At 39.9% G+C, this 24,207-nt stretch overlaps 1 protein-coding gene across 2 annotated transcripts in view; it reads left to right on the top strand.

The window, feature by feature from the left end:
• The window catches only part of LOC126162703 (targeting protein for Xklp2 homolog), a 155,027-nt gene that overhangs the window by 92,486 nt on the left and 38,334 nt on the right, over positions 1–24,207 (top strand). For both annotated transcript variants that reach the window (XM_049919356.1, XM_049919355.1), the window contains exons 7-8: positions 16,580–16,696; positions 23,755–23,907. In XM_049919356.1, the coding sequence (XP_049775313.1) occupies positions 16,580–16,696; positions 23,755–23,907 (270 nt within the window). The remainder of the gene's footprint in view (positions 1–16,579; positions 16,697–23,754; positions 23,908–24,207) is intronic.

Genomic DNA, 24,207 nt, shown 5'->3' on the forward strand with positions numbered 1-24,207 from the left:
GCACATCAGTGGCAAGATGCAATCAGTACCTTCACTGCGTGATAACAATGGTGCAGTCACTGATGACAGTGCCACTATAGCAGAGTTACTAAGCACGGTTTTCACGGTTCTTTTCACCAAAGAAGACGAAGTAAATATTCCTGAATTCCAATCAAGAACAACTGCCAAGACAAGAAATGTAGAAGTAGATATCCTCGGTGTAGCAAAGCAGCTTAAATCACTTAATAAAGGCAAGGCCTCTGGTCCAGATTGTATACCTGTCAGGTTCCTTTCAGAGTATGCTGATACAACAGTTCAATATTTAGCAATTAATATACAACTGCTTACTTCCAGAAAGATCCGTACCTAAACACTCGAAAATTGCTCAAGTCATACCAATACCCAAAAAGGGAAATAGGAGTAATCTGCTGAATTACAGGCCCATGTCACTGTCGTCGATGTGCAGTGGAGTTTTGGAACATATATTGTGTTTGAACATTATGAATTACCTCAAAGAAAATGATTTATTGACAGTCAGGATGGATTCAGAAAATATTGTTCTTGTGAAACACAACTAGCTCTTTACTTGCGTGAGGTATTGAGTGCTATCGATAAGGGATGTCAAATTGATTCCATATTTTTAGATTTCCAGAAGGCTTTCGACAGTTCCTCGCAAGCAGTCTTCTAACCAAACTGTGCGTGCCTTTTGAATATTGCCTCTGTTGTGCGACTGGATTCGTGATTTTCTGTCAGAAAGGTTACAGTTCATAATAATAGATGGAAAGTCATTGAGTAAAACAGAAGTAATATCCAGCGTTCCCTAAGGAAGTGTTATAGGCCCTCCATTATTCCTGATCTATATTAACGACATAGGAGACAATCTGAGTAGCCCTCTTAGATTGTTTGCAGATGATGCTGTCATTTACCATATTGTAAAGTCATTAGATGACCAAAACATATTGCAAAATGATTTAGATAAGATTTCTTTATTCAGGGTCTGTTGCCACTTTTCGCACCATACAGATAAGTGTGAAGTTAGTCATATGAGTATTAAAAGAAATCCACTAAATTTAGATTACGCGATAAGTCACACAGATCTGCAGGCTGTAAATGCAAATAAATAATTAGGGATTATAACAAGCTCATCCAAGAAATGCGCCCAGTGGGTGCAGGCGCAAGGCAGTGTAGTTCAACGCCCTGTCCGCGACCGTGTGCCACTAGTGTCAGTATAGGAGCGAGAGAGAGAGAGAGAGAGAGAGAGAGAGAGAGAGAGAACTGCGGAGCCAGTGAGACCGCACAGCACTGCTCTGTGCTGGACTGTCCCGTGGTCAGATCCAATGTAAACAAAATAACAGAGGAAGCGCACCTCTGTAAAAGAAGTCGAAGGGCGGTAAAACAAGCAAACCATTTACTGCTTAGGTAACGACTAGTGTTCGTGTGGCAGAATTACTACACAAAGCTTTAGAAAACAATATCCAAAACAAGAGTTGAAGAACATCTTAGTTGTTTTCTGACCCACAGGTTGATTCTATTAGTACTGCACATGCACACTCGTCATATGTACAATAGGTGTCTTCTGAAAAATATATCAGTTTCTTAAATGAACTAAAGTCATAAATATTCTATTTTAGAAATAATTTTATGCCAGGGATATAGTGTCTCATTCTTACTGTTAGTAGTTACAAGCAAATATTTTTTGTTATGCTTCGGGCTACATCTTTTTGTATCCCTTTTCAGAGTTTAGAAATCGGATCCTTAGTTTGCTGTTTTGTATGTAATAATTTTAACCAACCAAGTTTGAAAACTTATTCAAAAATAGAATTAAGGTTATAAAGCGCTTTAATTCTTGCAGTCAACATTGTTAAAGAAGACAATTAACTTATTACACTTTTTTCTTTTTCGAGGAAATGATTTTTTCTAGGTTTGGTACAATATTCCGTGAGACTGCTAACCTCAAGGAATTAGTCAAATTTTTTCGCTAAGTAATGAACGGTTCTTAGTTTTAACAAGCTTTAAAAGAGAGAAAAAGTGCTCACAAACATACGTGCAACCAAACATTGAGAGAACTTCGGCCGCTTGCTTGTGCAAAAGAGGATATTTCTCTCATGGAAGACAGCTGTAAAAGTCATCTAAAGTTTGACACATAAGTAAGCGGTCCTTAGGTGGCTATTGCACTGCAGGTCAATCACCTCTAGTTAAAGCACTTGTGAGACGTCCTCTGCCCGAAGGGAAAATGGGCGAACAAATATATCAAAGGCTGGTTGAAGCTCACTTGTCTCCAGAAATCTGTTATCAATTTGTTCTTGTAATTCGCAAATGATTTGAACATAGTCTGAAAAATCCAAATCTTCTTTAACGCTGTATAGTGCAGGAAAGTGTCCACAATTCTTCTCGCGAAACTGTTTTTCCCACAAAATAAGTTTTTTTTGGAATGCTTGAATCATCTGCAGTAAATCAACAGCATAGTGATTTTCTCATTGGAGTGAAATGGTATTTAAATGACCAGTAGGGTCACTCAAAAAAGCCAAATTCGCCACCCACTTAGGATCACAAAGTAATTCTTCTGGATGCCCTTTCATTTCCAAAAAGGTATTTATTTCGCCCCTCAAGTAGAAAAACCGATGAAGCACCTTCCTCTGCTCAGCCATTTTACTTCTGCGTGGTAGGGGATGTCTGGGTATTCCGCTTCGATATCAGCCAGAAATTCTTTAAATTGGCGACGTGTGAGTCCATGCGAGCGAAGATAATTAACCGTTCGAAGAACAGTATCCATAACATTTTTTCTGTTGACAATGTTCGCACGAAGTGCCTCCTGGTGTATCAGACAATGGACTGTTGTGAATAAGAAACAGTCAGATTCAGCCATTTTTGACCTGACGTTACACAGGAATCCAGTGCGTATCCCTCATAGTGCAGGGGCTCCATCCCTTGTTACACCGGTCAGGAGTTCCCATTTTAAACCCATTGACTCTTAACATGTTTTCCACGGCTAGAAAAATATCCAAAGCCGTGGTTGTGTCTTTTAATAGTATAAGGTCGAGAAATTCTTCGGTGACAGGCCAATTGTCGTTGACACCTCGAATAAATATGACGAGCTGAGATATGTCCGCAGACTCGACAAGAGCAATAGAAAATGAAATGAAGTTTGCTGCTCTCTCTATTAATTGCTATTCAATATCTGAGGCCATATCATCGACTCGGCGAGCAACAGTTTGAGGCGAAAGAGCTATTTTTTCAAATTTTTCCGTGAGGTCTACTGGACAAATACAAGCCGCCGAGTCGATCAGGCAATCCTTGATGAGTTTCCCAGCCGCAAAGGGTTTCCCTACTTTCCAAATTCTCAGCGAGCATTTGTAACTTGCGCGCAAAGTTTGCCCACCTGTTTCCTGCTCCTACCATGGCAAAAAAAGAATGAACAACTAATTTTGTATAATCCTGTTTTTAAAACACTTTTATCACTTTAACAATTAATTGTTTCATTCATTGAAACTCAGATAAAATACTATCAAAAAAAGATTGGTTTTAAGTGTGTTTTCCCCCAGTTCCGCTGAAAAGGACAACGAAATGTGGCTGCAAAATAAATTTTTATCTATTGGAATATTTGCATTTTAATTAATTGAAAACAGATCAAACTACACCATATGTTTTCCCATCCAGAAAGACACAAAAACGAAGAATGACTCTTAATGACACTTTGCTGCCCAAGAGAGCGATTGTGAAAGCTTTTCAGAAAGTGGCAAAACATAACGTACCTGAAACTTTTTCTTATGTCTGTGATACGCAATTTGATGCAACCCAAATATAAAAATTAACCGAAAAGAATTGTTCCTTGTTGCTGACAATCTGATATTCGATAACTGTCACATTGCTAAGTGACATATCATATTATAAAATACAGTTTTATTTATCATCTGTATAATACTAAAGAGTCATACGATAGGAAACACTGCTTGAAATTTTCTTTCAGTTCTTCAAGCTTTGACTGGTGTTCCTCTAGCAACAAATTTTCGAACTGATCTTTGTGACTTGTATTAAAGTGCCGTTCAATCGAGTACTTTCTTAAATACATGCGGTTCCAATGACATACTAAACATTTGGCATGATTTTCGACAGCAGTACACAGGAAATTAATTTCCCTCTCGGGTTTAAATATTGCGGATGCGCCGCTCCTTTTTCTTTTTGTCTGCTGCTATTGACCATTTATCTTGATCCACTGTAGCCTTGCATCTGTTGACTAACGATTTTGTGTCACTTTTGACTGCTGCTGGCGCAGATGTCTGTCGTCCATACGAAGCACGCGTACAGCAACATGGCGAAGATCGGCGGGTGGTCCACATGGCCAGCTAAGCGACATGGCTCGGCCACTGCGGCAACATATGAATTCGCCCGGGGCGCTGGCCACGGGCGCTAGTGCCCCAGGGGCACAGTTTGGACAAGCCTGGATTATAATTACAAATAACCTAAATTGGAATGATCACATAAATAATGTTGTGGCTGGAACAACCAAAGACTGTGATTCATTGGCACTTAGGAGATGCAACAAATCTACTAAAGAGACAACTTACACCACATTTGTCTGCCCTATCGTGAAGTATTGCATTGGGGTGTGTATCTGCATCATCGAAAAACTTTAAAGAAGGGCAGCTCGTTGTGTATTATCGCAAAATAGGGGAGATAGCACCACAGACATGATACGTGATTTGGAGTGACGATCATTAAAACAAAGGCATTTTTCGTTGCAACAGGATCTTTTAATGAAATTTCAATCACCAGTTTTCTCCTCCAATTGCTAAAACCTTCTGGTGGCACCCACCTACAATAGTATCTTGAGCCTGCAGCGTGCAGAGTCGAGCTCTGGTTAACACCTCGCTGATGTAATCGGCGTCTATGTTGTCAGGATGTAACGGAAATAGTGTCCATTGTCGTCGTCGCCTCACGCCCATGCACCAGGAAAAATGGCGTAAATCCTGTGGTGTCTTGTTTGGCGGTGTTGTAGGCAAACGTCACGAAAGGTAGCACCTCATCCCAGTTGCTCTGCTCAACATTGATGAACATTGATAGCATGTTGATGAAGGTCTTAATAAGGTGTTCAGTAAGCACGTTAGTTTGCGGATGGTAGGCAGTCGTCATGATGATTAATGTTGTACTGACGGTTTATCTCAGTCACAAGATTCGAGTGAAAAACTTTCTCTCGATCCGTAATTAATGACCTTGGGGCACCGTATTTTAATACAATGTCTTCTATGATGAATTTTGCTACATTGAATGCTTCTGCTGTTTCCACGGCTTTTGTAATGGCATAGTGTGTCAGGTAATCAGTGCAAACAATAATCCATCTATTGCCACAAGCAGACATTGGAAATCATCCGAGGTGGTCAATCCCAACACGCTGGAGAGGCGTTTTGGCTGGTGGAATTGGTATGAGTCGGCCAGGTGATTTCTGAGGAATTGCCTTTCTCCTCTGGCACTCTCAACAGTGTGACACTTAGTGACAAACACTACTGGCCAGAAAAATCTCTTGCGGATCCTATCGTATGTCCTAATAAATCCTAAATGTCCGGCCCCAGGTGTGTCATGGAATTTCTGTAGAACATCTAAGCGCATGTGTTTAGGAATCACTGGTAGCCACCTGTTTCCAAACGGATCGAAGTTTTTCTTGCAGAGTAATCCATTAACTACCTTAAATTGTCCTTTCACATCCTCTGACCAATTTAAGGCAAGCATAATTTGAGATATCTACATGTCCATGGTTGAGAAAAACTTAGCCCCCTTCAGACAATCTAGTATATCGTCAGTCCGTGGAAGAGGGTAAACGTCCTTTTTAGTTATCTTGTTAAGCTTCCTGTAGTCAACACAAAAGTGCCAACTTTCATCCTCCTTCCTGACGAGAACCACTGGTGACGACCATGGGCTCTGTGAAGGCTGAATGATGTCATTCTTCATAATTTTCTCTACCTCATCGCGAATTATTTGACATTCCGCTGCTGACACACAGTTCCGCAGTATCTCATCTCGTCTAGCATAATCAAGTGACCACAATCTATAACTGCTTGAGAAGCTTTCAAAAAGTCCCATCCGAGAATGTCATGAGTACACTCTTGTAAGACGATGAATTCCAAGGGCAGTGTGTGGCCACTTATACCCACACGAATGACACATCTTCATGTAGGTTTTACATATTTCCCATTAGCCACCTTCAGCACAGATGTTTTGTGGTCGACAAACATGGTTTTCTGCAACTGGCGACAGCACTTCTCCAAAATGACTGAATAAGATGCTCCAGAGTCCACAAGAGCTTGGGCTGGTTGGGCATCCATGAGGATATCGACGTAGTTTCCTATAATTTTGATCGACGGCGGAGGATTTTTCTCTTCGGCGACCTCACCTCCAAGGAAGGTCGCACCCTTCAGTTTTCCAGGTTGCTACGGCTAGGTGATCGGCTGGAGCATCTAAACGGCGATGAAGACCTTGATCAGCGTGTTGGGGAGCGTCCTCTCCAGCGGCTAGCTTGCGGCAATGATGACAGACGTCGTCCTGCACCCACATCTTCTGCATCTTTGTCGTCCCGGAGTTGGCGTCAGCTGAGATCGGTCTGCTGTCTTCTGGTGCGGGCTTCATCAGATATCTGCCGCCTTTGTCGACAATAGCACACCACATGTCTCAGTCGTCCGCAATGGAAACATACTGGTTGGTTATCTTGAGTCCTCAAGACATCAGTCTTCCTTGGTGCCCAAACAGGTTCCTCGTGCGGCATTGTAGGAATATAACTTCGCCTGGATCTCGACTTTTTTACCGTTTTAAAGGGAAATGAAAGACGAGAGATTGGGTTCAATGTCTGTTCCACCTCTTCCCTTATGACCTCTTGAAGCTTCTCAAGTTTTTGCTTGCTGTGCAATCCAAGTGCCTTCTGAACTTCCTCTCTCACTATCTGACAGAGATCACTTGTGAAATCGGTTTCTTCCTCCATCACAGGCATAGATACGATGTTTAGAAGCAGTTCAAACTTCTTGCATGTAATTTTTTTTTGATGCATTGACTCGATATACTGGCACCACTTTATGAAGTCGTCTGCTGTCGAAACTTCCTTCAGGAGTAGGGCTTGATACATGTCCTCATCAACAACCCTTCATGAGATGTGCCACCTTATCTTCCTCCTTCATTCAAGAATCCACTATTTTACACAGCTCCAAGACGTCTTGAATGTAGGATGCTGTTGTTTCTCCTGGGCGCTGTGCCCTGCACTTTAATTTATCTTCAGCCTTGCACTTCTTTTGTTGTGTGTCGCCCAAATACTTGCGCAGTTCCACCTGGAATACTTCCCAGCTTGTGAGCTTCTCCTTGTAGTTCTCATTCCATTGCTTGGCAGTGCCCTCCAAGTAGAAAAATACATAGCCAAACACAGGGTGTCATCCCATTTGTTAAATTTGGCTATACGCTCATATACCTGCAGCCACTTGTTTGGCTCTTGGCCATAGTCGCCAGAGAACCCGGAAGGATATCTCATGTGGTGCCACACAGTTGCTGTCATTGTGACATCCTCTTCCTCTCCTGTCTCCGATAGATTGTGGTCTGTTGAATATGGCTCGAACTCTGGTTTCTTGCCACCTAAACGGCGGCTCTGTCGTGGCCTGATGGGAGCCACTGTGTCGTCAGTAATGTGCTGTAGCACGAGTTCCAATACCCAACACCTCCACCAAAATAATGTCAAGTAGAGGAAGGTGTAAGTAGATGAATTACGAACACTAACTTCACTTAACGAAGGTTTATTCAGCATTTGCACATACAAGAGTGCGAAGCGAACTGTCTCTGTCCAGAACACCTACGGTATATATACAGCTACAGAACGTTCCAGTACAATGATTCTTGCCATTTGTGGATGCTTCTAGAATGTACTCGAACCGAATATAGAAATTAAAATGTTTTAGTTCAGGCTTCCTCTGCAACAACATTATTAAGTCCAAATGTATTTATAAGGAACGATAAGTTCACATGATCAATAATGACAATGTTAATTGTTCTCCTTTAAAATTGTCTGTATGTAAAGTGGTGCAAATACTGCTCTTTTGTCACTAAATACTCAGTTTTAAATGCATAGGTAATTGTGCTGTTTGGAGCTGTGGCTGTAAATACTTTAGGGTGAAGAGGACTCAGGAAATAGGAACCAAAGAGAATACCTTATGTGGAAGCAAAAACAGTGTTGCTCATAAACCAGCAACCTTTGCAATGTCATTTGTTTCAGGGGCTAAAACATCGTTTAAGAAGATGTTCTTCGCTAGAGACTCTGTCTCTTGTAGCTATCACACTTTCAGATAAAAGTTTTCTTTTAGTGTTGGAGATGCCAAAAGGCACCTCATTCCAAAGCATTAAGCAAAAGCTACAGAAATACTCTTCAAGCTGCCAGTTTGTCCTCACGGGTAGAGAGGTCAAAGTTGAACAGTATGTCTAAAGTTGATGTCTTTCAGGCAAGATAAGGTTAAGACCAAATCAAATAGCCCCACAGCTATCAGACAGCAAGGACATTGAAATATTCCTGATAGGAAAAAGCCCCTGCAACATAGATGCTTCTGTTGCAACAATTCTATGTCAACTGAAAGGAAATTTGAAGCTTCACACTGCACTATTAAGATGTGTCTCATTATACAGTGGAACATAAATATGTTCGACACATCTGGAGGAAGTCGGACGAGAAGAGAATTTTAAATAACATGACACATTTATGCTAAGGGGTAACAATTTGTACAGTAAGGATTAGAGAACTGAAGTAGTAGAAGAACTATTCATAAATGGTGCATACCCCTCCTTACCCTCCCTTCTCAACAACAGCTTAAAGGCAGTTATTACAGTGCATGCATAGCATAATCACTGTTTGTTCCCTTACATATCGATCGAGACATGGCGCCCACTCATCCCCAAGAGATCCTTCCAACCTTGTAAAGAATCTCTCTCTCTCTCTATGCTTAAAAAATGAACTAAAATTGATTTTCACAACAATATTTGTTATTAAATTTGGAAATGTATCTGATGCATGAATTTAAAGGCCTGTTAGAAAAGGAAGTGTGTTTAATTTTACGCTTATTGGTGGTAAAGATTAACGCAGCTAATTCAACATTTTACTTGGCAGAGATATGAATATAAAATATCATGAGAAGAACATATCCAGGAATAAAATAGTTAGGTCCAGAACATTTATCCTGCAGAGTGTAATCTTTTGAATGAACTACAGTGCTTAAAACCAAATCGGCATCTACATACATAATTTGCAAATGCACTGTGATGTGTGTGGCAGAGGATACTTGGATTGAGACAACATTTTAAGATGTTGTCCTATTCCAGTCACTATAGGGCCTGAGAAGAATGACTGTTCAAATATGTGTGTATATGCACATATGTGTTATGATTAGTTTAATCTTCTCTTCACAATGTCTACGAGAGTGATACATATGGTGTTTAATATCTGGGGATTCTTCACATAATACTTATTCTTGAAAATTTCTTTGCAGGCTTTTGCTGGTTAATTGGAGTCTTATCTAAAGGGCCTGGCAAAACTTTTTTTTTTTTTTTTTTTTTTTTTTTTTTTTTTTTTTTTTTTTTTTCCAACATTTCTGTGATACTCTCCTGTGAGTCAAATATATGACAGTCATGCTACCATTCCTTTTTATATGAAATGTTCCCCATTAATACCATTTGGTAAGGGCCCCTACAATTGAACTGCATTCTAAGATGGAGTGCAAGAGTGTTGCGTATAGAACCTTATTTGTAGTTCAACTGCATTTTTCCACTATGCTGCCAATGAGATCATTTTGTACTATAATACTGTAAATTCTTACACATATTTAAATGAGCCGATTTCCAGTTGTTACTGATTTTGTTTGTATGTGGAATACTAAGAATTTTCTTTGTGAAGTGTGTACTTTTACGTTTGTGAAGATTTAAATCTAGCTGCCAGTCTTTGCACCGCTTTCAAATCTTATTGTGATCTATGTAGATTTTTCCACCCCGTCCCCCTCCCTCATGTTGTACTTAATTATAGATAATAATACCATGTGCAAAATGTCTGAGGTTACCATGGTGACAGGATTGTCAGTCAAGTTGTGGCCATGATTTATTTATTTATTTATTTATTCATCCATGCAGTCATCAAATAAATAGTTTTTGTAATTGTTTGCTGTACTAGTCAGAAAATGGTATATAAAACAGTTAATGTATATTAAATTTCGATTATATATTTATCACATTACAATTACTATGCTATTACTAGAAACAGATTCTTAACTTGAGGCACGTCGTATGACACATCAGAATTTTGTCTTAAAATTCTTTGAGGGAATATAAACATTTTTTCTATCAGAAAATGTTTTAATTTTGTGTTCCATTCCCTTTCATGTTCTTAGTGAATTTGGAAGACTGTAGAACTAAATCAAACCATTTATAAGTGGACTTTGTTCTGTCATTTTCAGTTTGTTCCTTTGTTGAAAGTAGTTAAATATTGTCCTGGTGCTGTGATCGTTGTAGGTATGCTAAGTAGTACATCTATTTGCTTCATTTTTTGGGAAACCAAAATGTAACTGATACAAAAAGGTCTAAAGAACATATTCAATTAAAATGAAAGTATTTGTGCCCCTTGACTGGAAGCCAATGTTCTGTTTGTGTGTCTACTGAACAGCTCCATAATTCAGTCTGATAGTTAAGAGAGTTATAAATTGTTGTATTTCTTGACATTGGGCTAGACTGTTGTTGGGAGCGTGTTAAGGTGATTCAGCCTACTGCAGATTTTTCCACATCTGAAATTAATGTGGTGTACCCACCTAAAATGTTCATCCATTTTGTTGCAGAGATACAGTAACATTATTTATGTTGTTGTGGTGAAAACTAACTGCTTCACCATTTGGCTGCTGCAGATACACTTACCACATGCTGAGGAGCTGTGCGCTGTGTTATGGCGTATCTAACTGCACTCATTAGCTAGTGTTTGGACTTACACCGGGGCCGTGCCAGTATGAATACTAAATATTTTTGGAGTGTTCTCAGTGATGTCTTGTTCCTGTACGATTTGTCCAACCAAAACTAACATGATTGTAGGTGACAAAATTAGTTCCTAGTTTTGAAGCTTCTGGATGAATTTACATTTGCGATAGATTTGCAGAGATGTGAAGACTACTTTTCCTTCAGTAGATTCTGATAAGATTTTCGTAATACACTCAGAAAATTACAGTCACTTTGATTCTTTGGCTTCGGAAAAAATATAATTTGTATCTCATACAACTGAAGTTCTACATCTGCTTATGTGGACAGCTTAGGACTGCTGTTTTCAGAATTTGTGGAGAAGTTATCATTTGCATCAGTGCTCACTGTTGTTCTTCATGTGTATCTCCAGGATCTCTTCCTCAGTTCAGCCACGATGCCTTGTCATTTTCTTTATACAAGGGTCAGTCAAAAAGTAATGCCTCCTATTTTTTTTCTACGTTTAATTGTCAGGAAATTTAAATGCAATTACATAGGTTGAAAACCACAACATTGAGGATCATTTTGTCATTTTTCAATGTAATCTCCGCCCATCTCTACAGTTTTGGTCCATCTTTGAACAAGGGCATGTATCCCAGCACGGTAAAAATCACAGCTCTGCTTCCTAAGCCATTGACGCACGGATGTTTTGACGGCCTCCTCATCTTCAAAATGAATCCCACGATGAGCTTCTTTTAGTGGCCCGAACAGATGGAAGTCTGATGGTGCCAGGTCAGGGCTGTATGGGGGATGAGGAAAAACTTCCCATCCAATTTTGACAATCTCGTCAGAGGTGTGACGACTGGTGTGTGGTCTTGCATTGTCATGCAAAAGAAGAACATCTGCCATTGATTTTGTTGGGCGAACTCGCTGAAGACGTGCTTTAAGTTTGTTGAGGGTTGTGACGTATTGAACAGAATTTATTGTGCATCCCTGCTCCAGAAAATCAACCAGAATCACACCCTCTGTATCCCAGAAAACTGTTGCCATAACTTTCCCTGCCGATCGCACAGTTTTGAATTTTTTCTTCCTCGGCGAGCTTGTGTGACGCCACTCCATTGACTGCCTCTTTGATTCGGGTTCAAAAAAATGCACCCATGTTTCGTCCCCGGTCACAATTTTTTCCAGAAACTCATCTCCCTCCAAACGGAAGCACTGCAAGTGTTGGGAGGCTATTGTTTTCCTTGCCTCTTTATTCTGATCGGTTAACATTCTTGGAACCCACCGTGCACAAACTTTTGAGTACCCCAATTGTTTAATAATCGTGATCACACTGCCTTTACTAAGAGAAATAATGCGACACACTTCATCTGCAGTCACCCGACGGTCACCACGAATGATGTCATCAACTTGCTGAATGTTGTGTGGAGTCACTGCACTCACCGGCCTGCCGCTCCGCTTTTCGTCAGTCAACGGTGTTTGCCCTTCAGCTTCCTTACAACGACGAACCCATCGTCTAACAGTGCTGACATCCACTGTCACAACACCATACACCTTCTTCAGTCTTTCATGAATGCGTATGGGCGTTTCACCTTCTGCATTCAAGAATTCAATCACACTACGCTGTCTCAAACGAACATCGATGTCGGCCATCTTACAAACTTCTGCTGTGCTGCCACCTGTTGACACAGAAAGTTACTACTGCAGTGGATTGCAGAAGAAGGTTTGAGGAATGGCGCCAAATTCAAATTTTTCACTTAACTTAATTTCTTTAAGTAGAAAAAAAATGGGAGGCATTACTTTTTGACCGACCCTCGTAGAACAGGTCATGAAAACACTGATGACAATCCTGACGAACAGTGTGAGATGTAAAAGGAAGTCGAATGAACCAAAAAGAGGTTACAGCAAAGTGCCTAAGCACAACCTAGAAGCCACAGAGGTAAAAAGCTACTGAGATAAAGGGCAGAAATCCAGCTGCACACCTTCAACAGAACCTGAGGAGCAGTGGAGCCTAAAGACAGTCAGTTTCAATTCTTGGTAACTGAGTTTTATTGACTGTAACCTTCAAGCCTTTGTTACTAAAGTATTTAGTTATTTCTGTTGCACAATTACATACAATAATTCCAACACACTGTGTCCCATAGAATAAAATTGAGATGCCTTCTCCATAGCTTATTATGTGAGAGTGATGGGCTTGTTAGTCATTTTTTGTAAATTTTCATCATGCTTGTGATTAAGAGAGTTGTAGGTTGATTGTGAAGTAACTGATGGTTTAAAGAGTCAGTAGCTTTTATCAGATATAAAAATATTCTTTGAGTATGCAGCTTTGGGTCCGGCAGGCTATATACTCGTACTTCATGGATGAACTTGTAACATTACTGACCTTCTTTACCTAGATCATTATTTCCATTAAATGCCCAGTATATGAACTGCTAGGTGCTTCAGCAGTTTTAAATAACTGACATCATCGAAGTTTCTATTTGAGTAAAGCACTTCTGTTTTCACACGACGCTTCTATGATCAGCTTGAAGATGAGAGGTTCCATAATCGTCACAAAATAGGTCAGCAATTTACAAAGACTAAGAGATGTATAACTTAAATAGAGGTGTCGAAATTAATTTACCGACTTCAAATTCCTTGAAATTGGCTGTTTTATTATAGATCCACTATCCAATAGTGACATAAAAATTTGTGCTGAACTGTGACTTGAACCCATATTTTCTCTTATCAAGAGCGGTTGCCTTAACCATTTCCACTATCTGTGCACAATCCCCTGACCGACCTGCACCTCTAGATGCCACACTGTCTACACCCCTATATTGTGGTCCACTAAATTCATCATGCAATGCTTGCAAGATTACTCGTATTTCCATAAAAGGCGGGATAGGAGTTCCCATTTTAACATTTCCAAGTACTCTTTTTCAATGTGGGGTTGAGTGTTGTCGTGCTGTAAAATCACTTTATCGTGCCTCTCGCTATATTGCGGCCGTTTGTTTTTTAATGCTCTGCTCAAACGCATTGATTGCATGAGGTAACAAACACCTGTGATTGTTTCACTTCGTTTTAACTCCTCATAGTACCCGATGCCGAGCTGGTTTCACCAAATGCAGAGCATGATCTTGGAGCCGTGAGTATTCAATTTGGCCATCGACTTGGAAGCATTGCCGGGATATCCTCACGATTTTTTGCATTTAGCGTTATAATAATGAACCCATTTTTCATCCCCGGTCACAATGTGATGCAGAAATCCCTTCTGTTTTCGCCTCTGAAGCAGCTGTTCAAACACACAAACACTGTTCAACATCTCTTGGTTTCTGCTCACACGGGACCTAAGTTACTTCTTTCTGAATCATGCCCATAACCTTGAGAGGTTTTGAAATGGCTTGCTGTGTCACTCCCACTAATCATGCCAATTTTTCTTGGAGTTTGATGCGAGTCTTCACTCGGCAATGTCTCCAATTCTGCATCTTCGAAAACATTCTCTCTTCCACCACTATGCTGGTCTACGACATTAAAATAACGTTCTTGAAGTGTTGAAACCACTCGTGACACGTCCTTTCACTAAAGTGTCCTTACCATACGTACTTGAGAGCATTTGATGAGACTGGGCCGCTGTTTTCCTCATATTGAAACAAAACAGTAACACCTCCAGCAAATGACAAGAATTAGGCTGGTAAATTGACATTTTCTGTCAAGAACAACTTTATGATGCCGACTGATGTTTGAATGAGGTTATGTTGACTGAGGTCCAAGCTAACTGCCTGACGTCTGTGATCTTTTTCTTTTGACCGCTGCTTACTGTTGTTGCCACCTATAGGCAAACAGCGGAAGCAAAGTTGTACACCTTGTAATATACTCACTTTAGCATTTGGTAATTTTTTGGTGGCAAATCCTTGCTCCAGACTAGACTACTCATATACTGCAAGAATCCCTGGGCTTGCTTTCCCCTTTCTTTTATCATCATTCCTCCCATTGCCTCCTATTATGTTCCCTTATTACTTGAAATTTTCCACTTTCTATAGTAACTGCCTTCCAATACTTGCATATTTTGATGTTTTCGTCTCATTCTTTATCACGTAACTTCACACTACTTAACATTAAATTTCTGTCCATTGCAGCATTCCCTCCCATACATTTAGCCTTTCGTGTATCTCTTTTTATCTGTTTATCAACATCATTAAATCAGCTGCAAATATCATTGCCATCATCTTTTCATCTCATATTCATGCTGCCACCTCTGTGGATTAATGATATTGTTCTATAACTAGACACATGTTACTAACTACCGTTTTTATATGCTGGCTTGAGCACACTCATTTTTAGTCCACTTGGATATTTTGTTTTCTCAGATATTGCAGTAAGGCAGCAAAAAATTCTGATGTGTTTTTACAGCATGTGTTTGTAATGTATTCCTTTATGCTGTCGCATACTTTATGCTGTCGCATACTTTATGCTGTCGCATACTTTATGCTGTCGCATACTTTATGCTGTCGCATACTTTATGCTGTCGCATACTTTATGCTGTCGCATACTTTATGCTGTCGCATACTTTATGCTGTCGCATACTTTATGCTGTCGCATACTTTATGCTGTCGCATACTTTATGCTGTCGCATACTTTATGCTGTCGCATACTTTATGCTGTCGCATACTTTATGCTGTCGCATACTTTATGCTGTCGCATACTTTATGCTGTCGCATACTTTATGCTGTCGCATACTTTATGCTGTCGCATACTTTATGCTGTCGCATACTTTATGCTGTCGCATACTTTATGCTGTCGCATACTTTATGCTGTCGCATACTTTATGCTGTCGCATACTTTATGCTGTCGCATACTTTATGCTGTCGCATACTTTATGCTGTCGCATACTTTATGCTGTCGCATACTTTATGCTGTCGCATACTTTATGCTGTCGCATACTTTATGCTGTCGCATACTTTATGCTGTCGCATACTTTATGCTGTCGCATACTTTATGCTGTCGCATACTTTATGCTGTCGCATACTTCATGCTGTCGCACCCCAATGAATGTTTATTCTGTCACATTGCACACTTAATGTTGGTTCACCTACACAAATCGAAGTTGGCACACATTACAATGTGTAGTACGTTTGTAAACTGAGTTGGTTGGTGAGAGAGAGAGAGAGAGAGAGAGAGAGAGAGAGAGAGAGAGAGAGAGAGAGAGAGAGAGAGAGAGAGAGAGAGCAAGGGAGGGGCAATCACTCACTCACAGCAGAAGACAATGCGTGGAGCGCAGAAAGACTGATAAGGAAACAGCTTTTACCACTAGCTTTAGAGCTCTTTTCCTTTTTGCACACACTTTTTCTAAAAAAAAAAAGAACAAGTATCTCTAAAACAAATGTGAATGCTGTTTCCTATTATGTCTCTGTGCTCCAGACTTCAGTCCTATAGAAGAGTGGTTACCTTTTCCTTATTTTACATATTGCTCCATCACAGAAAACAAAATACTTAGGTGTATTACAGATAGTGTTGGGCGGATCATATCATTTCTATGGTAATAAATTAGAATGGATTGTGGATATATGAGATAGAAGTGAAATATTGTGTGAATCTCAGCAAAATAACAGATATGTAGGAAAGTTATTGTAAATATTTTGCACATTCCTATTTACTATTTTTATTGTTTTTCCATCAGACAGGGGCTGCAAAACCGATCAATGAATCTCAAACTGTGCGTACTAACAGGAACATATTTCCAGATGAAAAGCGGGCTGCAAGATCTGAACATAATACTGATCATCCTGTGTGGGAGGTAAAATTAATATTACTTACTTTGATTAATTTCTGATAAAATATGTAGACATTAAGAGCATCATGTGGTCATGACCAGTGTCCCATAATGCACTGATCATCGTCCTGGTTATTGACAATAAGGTGTGCTATGTTTCAGTTCAGCATTGGTTTATTCAACTCAGGAGGGTTTAGTATTTGTATTCAGAGAATATAAAAAGTGTTTAATGAAACAATGGAAAATACAGGATGGAATGTAACAATATTATGAAAAGGATAGTTGCTACTTACCGTATAGCGGAGTTAAATGCCATGCTGAACACTCAGAAACAACGTGACTTGTGCATATATGTGTGCCTCAGTGTGGTACACTCGATCACAGCACACTGTAGTGGTAGTTGTCAGCAGTATCTAGCTCACACATCACCCTGTTTATGAAATGTATGGGTGTAAAGTTGCTACATTAGCTCTGGTAAAACACACATTTGCCCCCTTTCCACATGCTAGTTATGTCGTTCTGTCTGCAGTACACATAAATAAAAACTTCAATATGCATGTGCATGTTGTAAAGCAGAAAGAAAAGTACCAGTCCAGTCAGTACAGACATCGGCTTGTAGAAGTCCCATTACAGATTGTGCAATACAAATTCTTACTTGATAGCTGTTCCTATTTAGCAGCAAAACCTTTACAACATGTCAAACAAGAAACTTAAACCAAGAAAGTATCAAAATATTTTACTGCAAGCTGTGCAAGTTCTCTTGTAGATTAAGGCACTCCTCGGAGTGCACCTACATTTACAGAACATCGAATGCTATAGAATACATATTTATTAAAGTAATAAGAAAGTATCAGAACCTATTAGACAATGTGAAGGCTAGTAATAAAAATGTATGGATGTAGTCAATGTGAACCGGCAACACTTCACTCGTTCATTTCCCATTCTGCAACACTACATTGTGCTGTATCGATCATGACTGTTGAGGTACCATACTTTTGTTCTTACTGTGTACTGAAAGCTTTAATCGTAGATATGTTGTTAACTGATGTTTAATTATAACCAGTTGTATTAAGGACATTGCATTACTTACAATCCTTAGTGTGCCATTGCCGTGAAACGGTATACTTTCATAATATACAAGTTACAGTAATTTTTTAACCACCAGTATGATGTTTCTTGTCATTTTATTACAGCAAATTGTACGGTTAACAAAAAGTTTTTGAGAGATCCTGAGTTTTCTGATGCTTGGAAACAGCATATATACATATGGGCTTCAACTGAAAGCCAGTATGGCGGTTCACAGTTCTGTACTGAAGAGAGGTGGCATGCATGTGACAAAGGTGGCGTTCTTCCATCCCAATGGTCAACATTCACAATTGTGTTCAGAATACCTGTCATGTTATTGCTCTACATGTTCGGGAAGAATCCCCAATGTGCTTTCCACATCCCACTTAGCACGCTCAATGCTCGAACGTATGGATCGTGTGCTGACAGCTTTATGCACATGAGTCAATATGTGCGATTGTCTTCGAAGTATTTCAGCGCCCTCCGCTGACAGGTGTGCCATACACCATCCTCTTCGTACTACCCCACAGGACATAGTTGAGAGGTGTCGGATCCGGTGACCGTGCTGGCTATGGAACTGATCCAGCCGTACCAGTCCATTGATTGTGATATGAGACTTTGAGGTGATCTCGCACATCGACATTGAATTGTGCTGGAGCTCCGTCGTGATACAGCCACATGTCCATTCGAACACTTAATGGCACAACATTCAATAGGGTAGGCAAAACAACTCATAATGTGAGGTAGTTTGGTCCTGTTAGTCTGTGTGGTAGGAGGTGTGGCTCAATGGTATTGTCACCAATTAGCCCCGCCCAGATGTAAATGCTGACCCCGTGTTCGTGATTTTGAATCACCTGTGCACACAGATTTTAGTCCACTCAAACATGCATGTTTTGCCACTTTAATATGCTGTCTCTAGTAAATCTGCAATCATCTGTGAGCAGCACAAAGCTCAGAAATTGGCACTAGAATATGCGTTGTTGTTGTTAATTCCACTGTGCAAACAGTACCCTTAGTGGGTAGTCCTCATCTTCTAATCCCTGGACTTTCTGCAGATGGTATGGGTGGAGCTGGTGCTCATGGACGACATTCCTCATGGCACTTTTACCTGTATGCAGCACCTGTGCCACCTGCTGAGTGCTGGCGGCTGAGCCCTCTTCTAACATTCAGTATGTCCTTCTCCAACTGTAGTGTTAGAGCCAAATGTGGACGACCCGCATCACATTTTGGTGCCTATAAGAGAGCAAACAGTAAACTAAGAATAGTATTCACAAGTATTAAGCACAAAGTGCTACTGCTTTGCTGTTCAGTGAAAACACTTCAGGCACAAAATACCTATGTGCAACTTTACGGCTTCTCTGAGGCATGTCTCTATGGCTGCAGGGCTTAATTGGCTATCTTGTTAATATTATTAATTTAAACTGTTCTGTAGGGTTAACAAAAGAAGACATTCAGAAACATTATGTAGATACTAATTATGTTTGCAGTTCGATCTAAACATCACCCTTACAAGCACAGTAATTTCATAGCAAGAAGGCCAGACAAACAGAATGGTTAATCGTTAATTTTATGCTGCTAAAATTCACAAAACTGTGAGGCAGAGCTTACATGAATATCAAATTTGCAATTTAAATGCATGAACAAGCTGATGGCATAGTAACCCAGTCGATGGAGACCATAAAACATTGAATGTGAGAAATAATTTGTGTAGTGGTAACTTGTGTAAGCTTTTCTTGAATAACGTGAAAAATGTGCTCTCTGTTTAAAAAATATCCCTGTGCAAAATGAAACTGCATTAAACTTTTTACGAAAAAGGTCCTATTCATTTTTTTCTTAAGGTCTAATAGTTTGCATGAAGAGAATGAGAGAGTATTGGAAATCCTGCACTAGGCACAAGCTCTGTAGCTTAGATAGTTTTTGTTGGTCGAGGTAGTTTTCCGACTTGATTGACCACAAGTGACCTAATTAAAATTGTTTATCTCAACCACTCTACACCATTGTTGGTAAGTTACGGTTTACACCATCTATAAGGTGGTAAAGTGTCTTTTGTGTTAATGCAGTGCTCTGAGGATCTGCTCTTTCTTGATGTCCTATTTTTCTCATCTCTTAGAAAAGCTGCACAAATTAGAAAGATAAGTAAATCTGTATGTGCGCTCGATTTACGTCACATTTGTTTGTAGCTTGGGAAATGTTTCCTTCAGCATGTGACTTGGGATGCTGCTGTTGCAGCCTATTGACGAATCTTTGCTCTGCTTGCTAGTGTCGTCAGACGTTATCGACCAAACAAGCTACCGCTCCTTTTATCCAAGAAGGATCTGGCTCTTCGAATCAGATCAGGAATGAATTGTCCATCTCTAGAGGAGACGGCACGGCCACTCTAGGCTGGCTGGATTCACGTGTACAGCAAGAACGAGAAGGTAGCAAGGGTTCAGTCGCCTTTGATCTGGTCTCCATAGCTGACAACAAAAATTTGGAGTCCACATTTGATGGAAATAGAGCATGTGAAAGTGCAGACTATCAGAAGGCCAGCAGGTAGTGAACTTGCATTTCTATTGCTAACAAACTAAGGCCAACAGCTATTAGGAGTGCACAATGGTGTGAAGCCAACTTGTGGCAGAAGAGAGACACTGTAATGATCACTGAAGTTACCAAAAATCAGTAAAATTGATCTAGGACAGCAAAGAAATACACAAATATACCATTGTAAGGAGAGAATTAAGAAGTATTTTTTAAGTTATTTCAGGATCAGAGTTTCATTAGGATTCATGAACTGTTAAAATTAATAACTCTTTTACACATTCAGCAATTTTTACAAACCATGTCTCAATAGCTACAATTGAAGGAATTCTGTCAAAGCATGATATCAGAAGCTTTGTAACTTTAATACAAATTGAATTGTAAGCGGGAATGTGCATTCTGTGATGTAAAAACCTGAATTTGAGGGAAATAATTTGTTGATAAATAAAAATAATAGAAGTATGCTAAATTAGTTTTTGAAAGCTATCTTAGCCTGTGATTATTTAATAGTTTTTAATCATTTAGCAACAAATTTGTATATCCTAGATATACACTGATAAAAATGGTAATACTCCCCCCCCCCTCCCCCCTCCTTCATTGAACCAAACAGATGGAAGTCGGAAGGTGTGAGATCCAGACTGTATGGTGGATAAGGAAGAAGAGTCCAGTGAAGTTTTGTGAGCCCCTTTCAGGTGCATAGACTTGTGTGAGGCCTTGTGTTGTCATTTGCATTTTTGTGGCAATGAGCATACTCAAGTTGTTTCTTCAGTTTCCTGAGGGCAGCACAGAACACTTCAGAGTTGGTCATTTCACCATGAGGGAGGACATCAGAGTAAGCCCTTCAGTGTTCTAGAAGACCATCACCGTGATTTTACTGGCTCAGGGTGTGATTTTGATCTTTCATAAGAGAGGTGGTGTGGGTTGCTGTCTTGTTTCTGGTTCAAAAGGATGAAACTATGTTTCATCACCTGTGACAATGTTCGACAAAACAACTGTCACGATCAGCCTCATAACATGCAAGCAGTTCTGCTCAGATGATCTTTCATTGCTCTGTGCGGTCTTCTGTTAGATGGCAAGGAAACTAGTGGGCCCAAACCTTTGAATACCACAACTGGTGGATGGGTTTATTGGCAGTACTGACAGACACATCCAGTTGTGCAGTGATGTGTTTGATCGTGTTCTTTTGATGACATCAAATGAGTTGGAGTTAAAACTGCTTGTTACTAGCCAGCATTTGGGAGGTAGGACAGGTGTGTAAGACCTCGTTGCAGTGATGAAAGAAGACTCGCTCAGCGGCTCACAATGCTTTTTTTCCACTACCAGGTCTCTGTAGACATTCTGCAAACACCTATGAATACCTGTGATGCTCTGGTTTTCTGCCAAAAGAAATTCAATGGCAGCTATCTGCTTGGAACACACCGCTGTTACAGATGCCATTTTGAAGGCTACATATAGTGCTGCCACCTATCGGAACATCATGAAACTATAGAGGTTGAAGCGGAAATATTCCACAATGTCCCGTAGCAAATTCTGCATTTTTTTCCAACCAAAAATAAGTAAGTGTTACTTCCCTGTGATATGAACTTTGATATAATTGTTTATATGCACAGTGCACAACACTTCCTTAAAAAAAGTAAAAAAAAAATCAACAATAGCAACAGTTGTACAGTATATTAATCAAACAGATTGTCGGTAGCGGCACATTCTCCATTGTTTTTTTTTTTTTTTTTTTTTTTTAAAATTTAAAATAGCTTTTTAACCAGAACAGTAACTTTAAACTACTACTATTTTTTTGTCATTAGTGACAAACAGAATTATGAAAATGATATGCTATGTGATCAAAAGTATCTGGACACTTGGTTGAAAATGACTTAAAAGTTTGTGGTGACCTCCATTGGTAATGCTGGAATTCAGTATGGTGTTAGCCCATCCTTAGCCTTGATGACAGCTTCCGCTCAGGCAGGCATATGTTCAATCAGGTGCTGGAAGGTTTCTTGGGGTATGGCAGCCCATTCTTCATGGAGTGCTGCACTGAGGAAAGGTATCAATGTTGGTCGGTGAGGCCTGGCATGAAGTCAGCGTTCCAAAACATCCAAAAGGGGTTTTACAGGATTCAGGTCAGGACTCTGTGAAGGCCAGGCCATTGCTGGGATGCTATTGTCATGTAACCAATCCGTTACAGGCTGTGCATTGTGAACAGGTGCTCGATCGTGTTGAAAGATGCAGTCGCCATCCCTGAATTGCTCTTCAATAGTGGGAAGCAAGAAGGTGCTTAAAACATCAATGTAGGCCTGTGCTGTTATAGTGCCATGCAAAACAGCAAGGGGTGTAAAGACCCCTCTGTGAAATACGTGACGACACCATAACACCATCACATTTGAATTTTACTGTGTTGGCACTACACACGCTGGCAGATGACGTTCACCGGGCATTCGCCATACCAACACCCTGCCATCGGATTGCCACATTGTGTACCGTGATTCGTCACTCACCACAATGTTTTTCCACTGTTCACTCCTTACACCAAGCAAGGCATTGTTTGGCATTTACTGGTGTGATGTGTGGCTTACAAGCTGCCGCTTGACCATGAAATTCAAGTTTTCTCACTTCCTGCCTAATTGTCATAGTACTTGCAGTGGATCCTGATGCAATTTGGAATTTCTGTGTTGGTCTGGATAGATGTCTGCCTATTACACATTAAGAGCCTCTTCAACTGTTGATGGTCTCTGTCAGTCAACAGATCAGATCAGCCTGTACACTTGTGCTGTATGTGTCGCTTCACGTTTCCACTTCACTATTACATTGGATACAGTGTACCTAGGGATGTTTAGGAGTGTGGAAATCTCGCATACAGATGTATGACACAAGTGACACCCAATCACCAGACCACGTTTGAAGTCCGTGAGTTCCGCGGAGCACCCCATTCTACTCTCTCACGATGTCTAATAACTAGTGAGGTCGCTGATATGGAGTACCTGGCAGTAGGTGGCAGCACAATGCACCTAATATGAAAAATGTATGTTTTGGGGGTGTCCGGATACTTTTGATCACATAGTGTAATGCAATCATTAATCTTGAGTAAGTAAAACAAGACACATAGTGTACCAACATAAAAAAGTGTTGTTGGGAAATATTTTATGTACACCCTGCATATACACTATGTGTATAGGTAATCTAATAAAATGCGAGGAAGAAAAGATTAGTTACTTCAGAGGAGTAGAATAATAACAGGAGAATTAACCCCAGTTTGCTATTTTTCAAGTACTGTCTGTATTTTGCCGTGCTGCTATCAAAAATCTATATATGTTGTTATATTTTTACAATTACTTTAAAAACATCCTTTTCAAGTGAAATTTTCCTGTATCTATAAAATGTGTACAACAGGTGTTGGGTGATGGTCTTTGACTGAAACTGTTCACACGTTAAGAAATAACCCAAACAGCAGTTGATGGTGTTTTATGTCATTTCTACATTCACAAAACTTGTCTCTTTCTTACTAGAAAAAAGTCGCAGAAGCAGTAGCTAACAAGGATATGGAGCAGAAGGGTGTAAAGAAAGCAACACCTATAAAGCGTGTAACAGTACCTGCACCATTCACGTTTGAGGAGAGGGACAGAATAAGACAGCAGCAGAAAGAAGAAAAAATAAGACAGGTAAGTAGAAAATATTCATAAAATAAATCGTAAGAGAGGTAGAGTGAATGTTAATCCATGCAAAAATATTGTTTCGTAGGAACTGTTGATGGTCGTGTCAGAAATTTCACTGTTCACTAATTCCTCCATTCATTGTTAGCATAATTTGTCTTCAGTAGAGTCAATACCGGATAAAAACATGGTACATTAATACAAGAAAAAAGATTTATTTCACATAGTATGTTAAAGAGAAAATTATCAGTTTAAGATAAAACCTTGATCATGTGAAATTTCATACCTTGGATTAGTGGTAAGATACCT

Source organism: Schistocerca cancellata, chromosome 2, assembly GCF_023864275.1.
Source record: "Schistocerca cancellata isolate TAMUIC-IGC-003103 chromosome 2, iqSchCanc2.1, whole genome shotgun sequence".
NCBI classification, from domain to species: domain Eukaryota; kingdom Metazoa; phylum Arthropoda; class Insecta; order Orthoptera; family Acrididae; genus Schistocerca; species Schistocerca cancellata.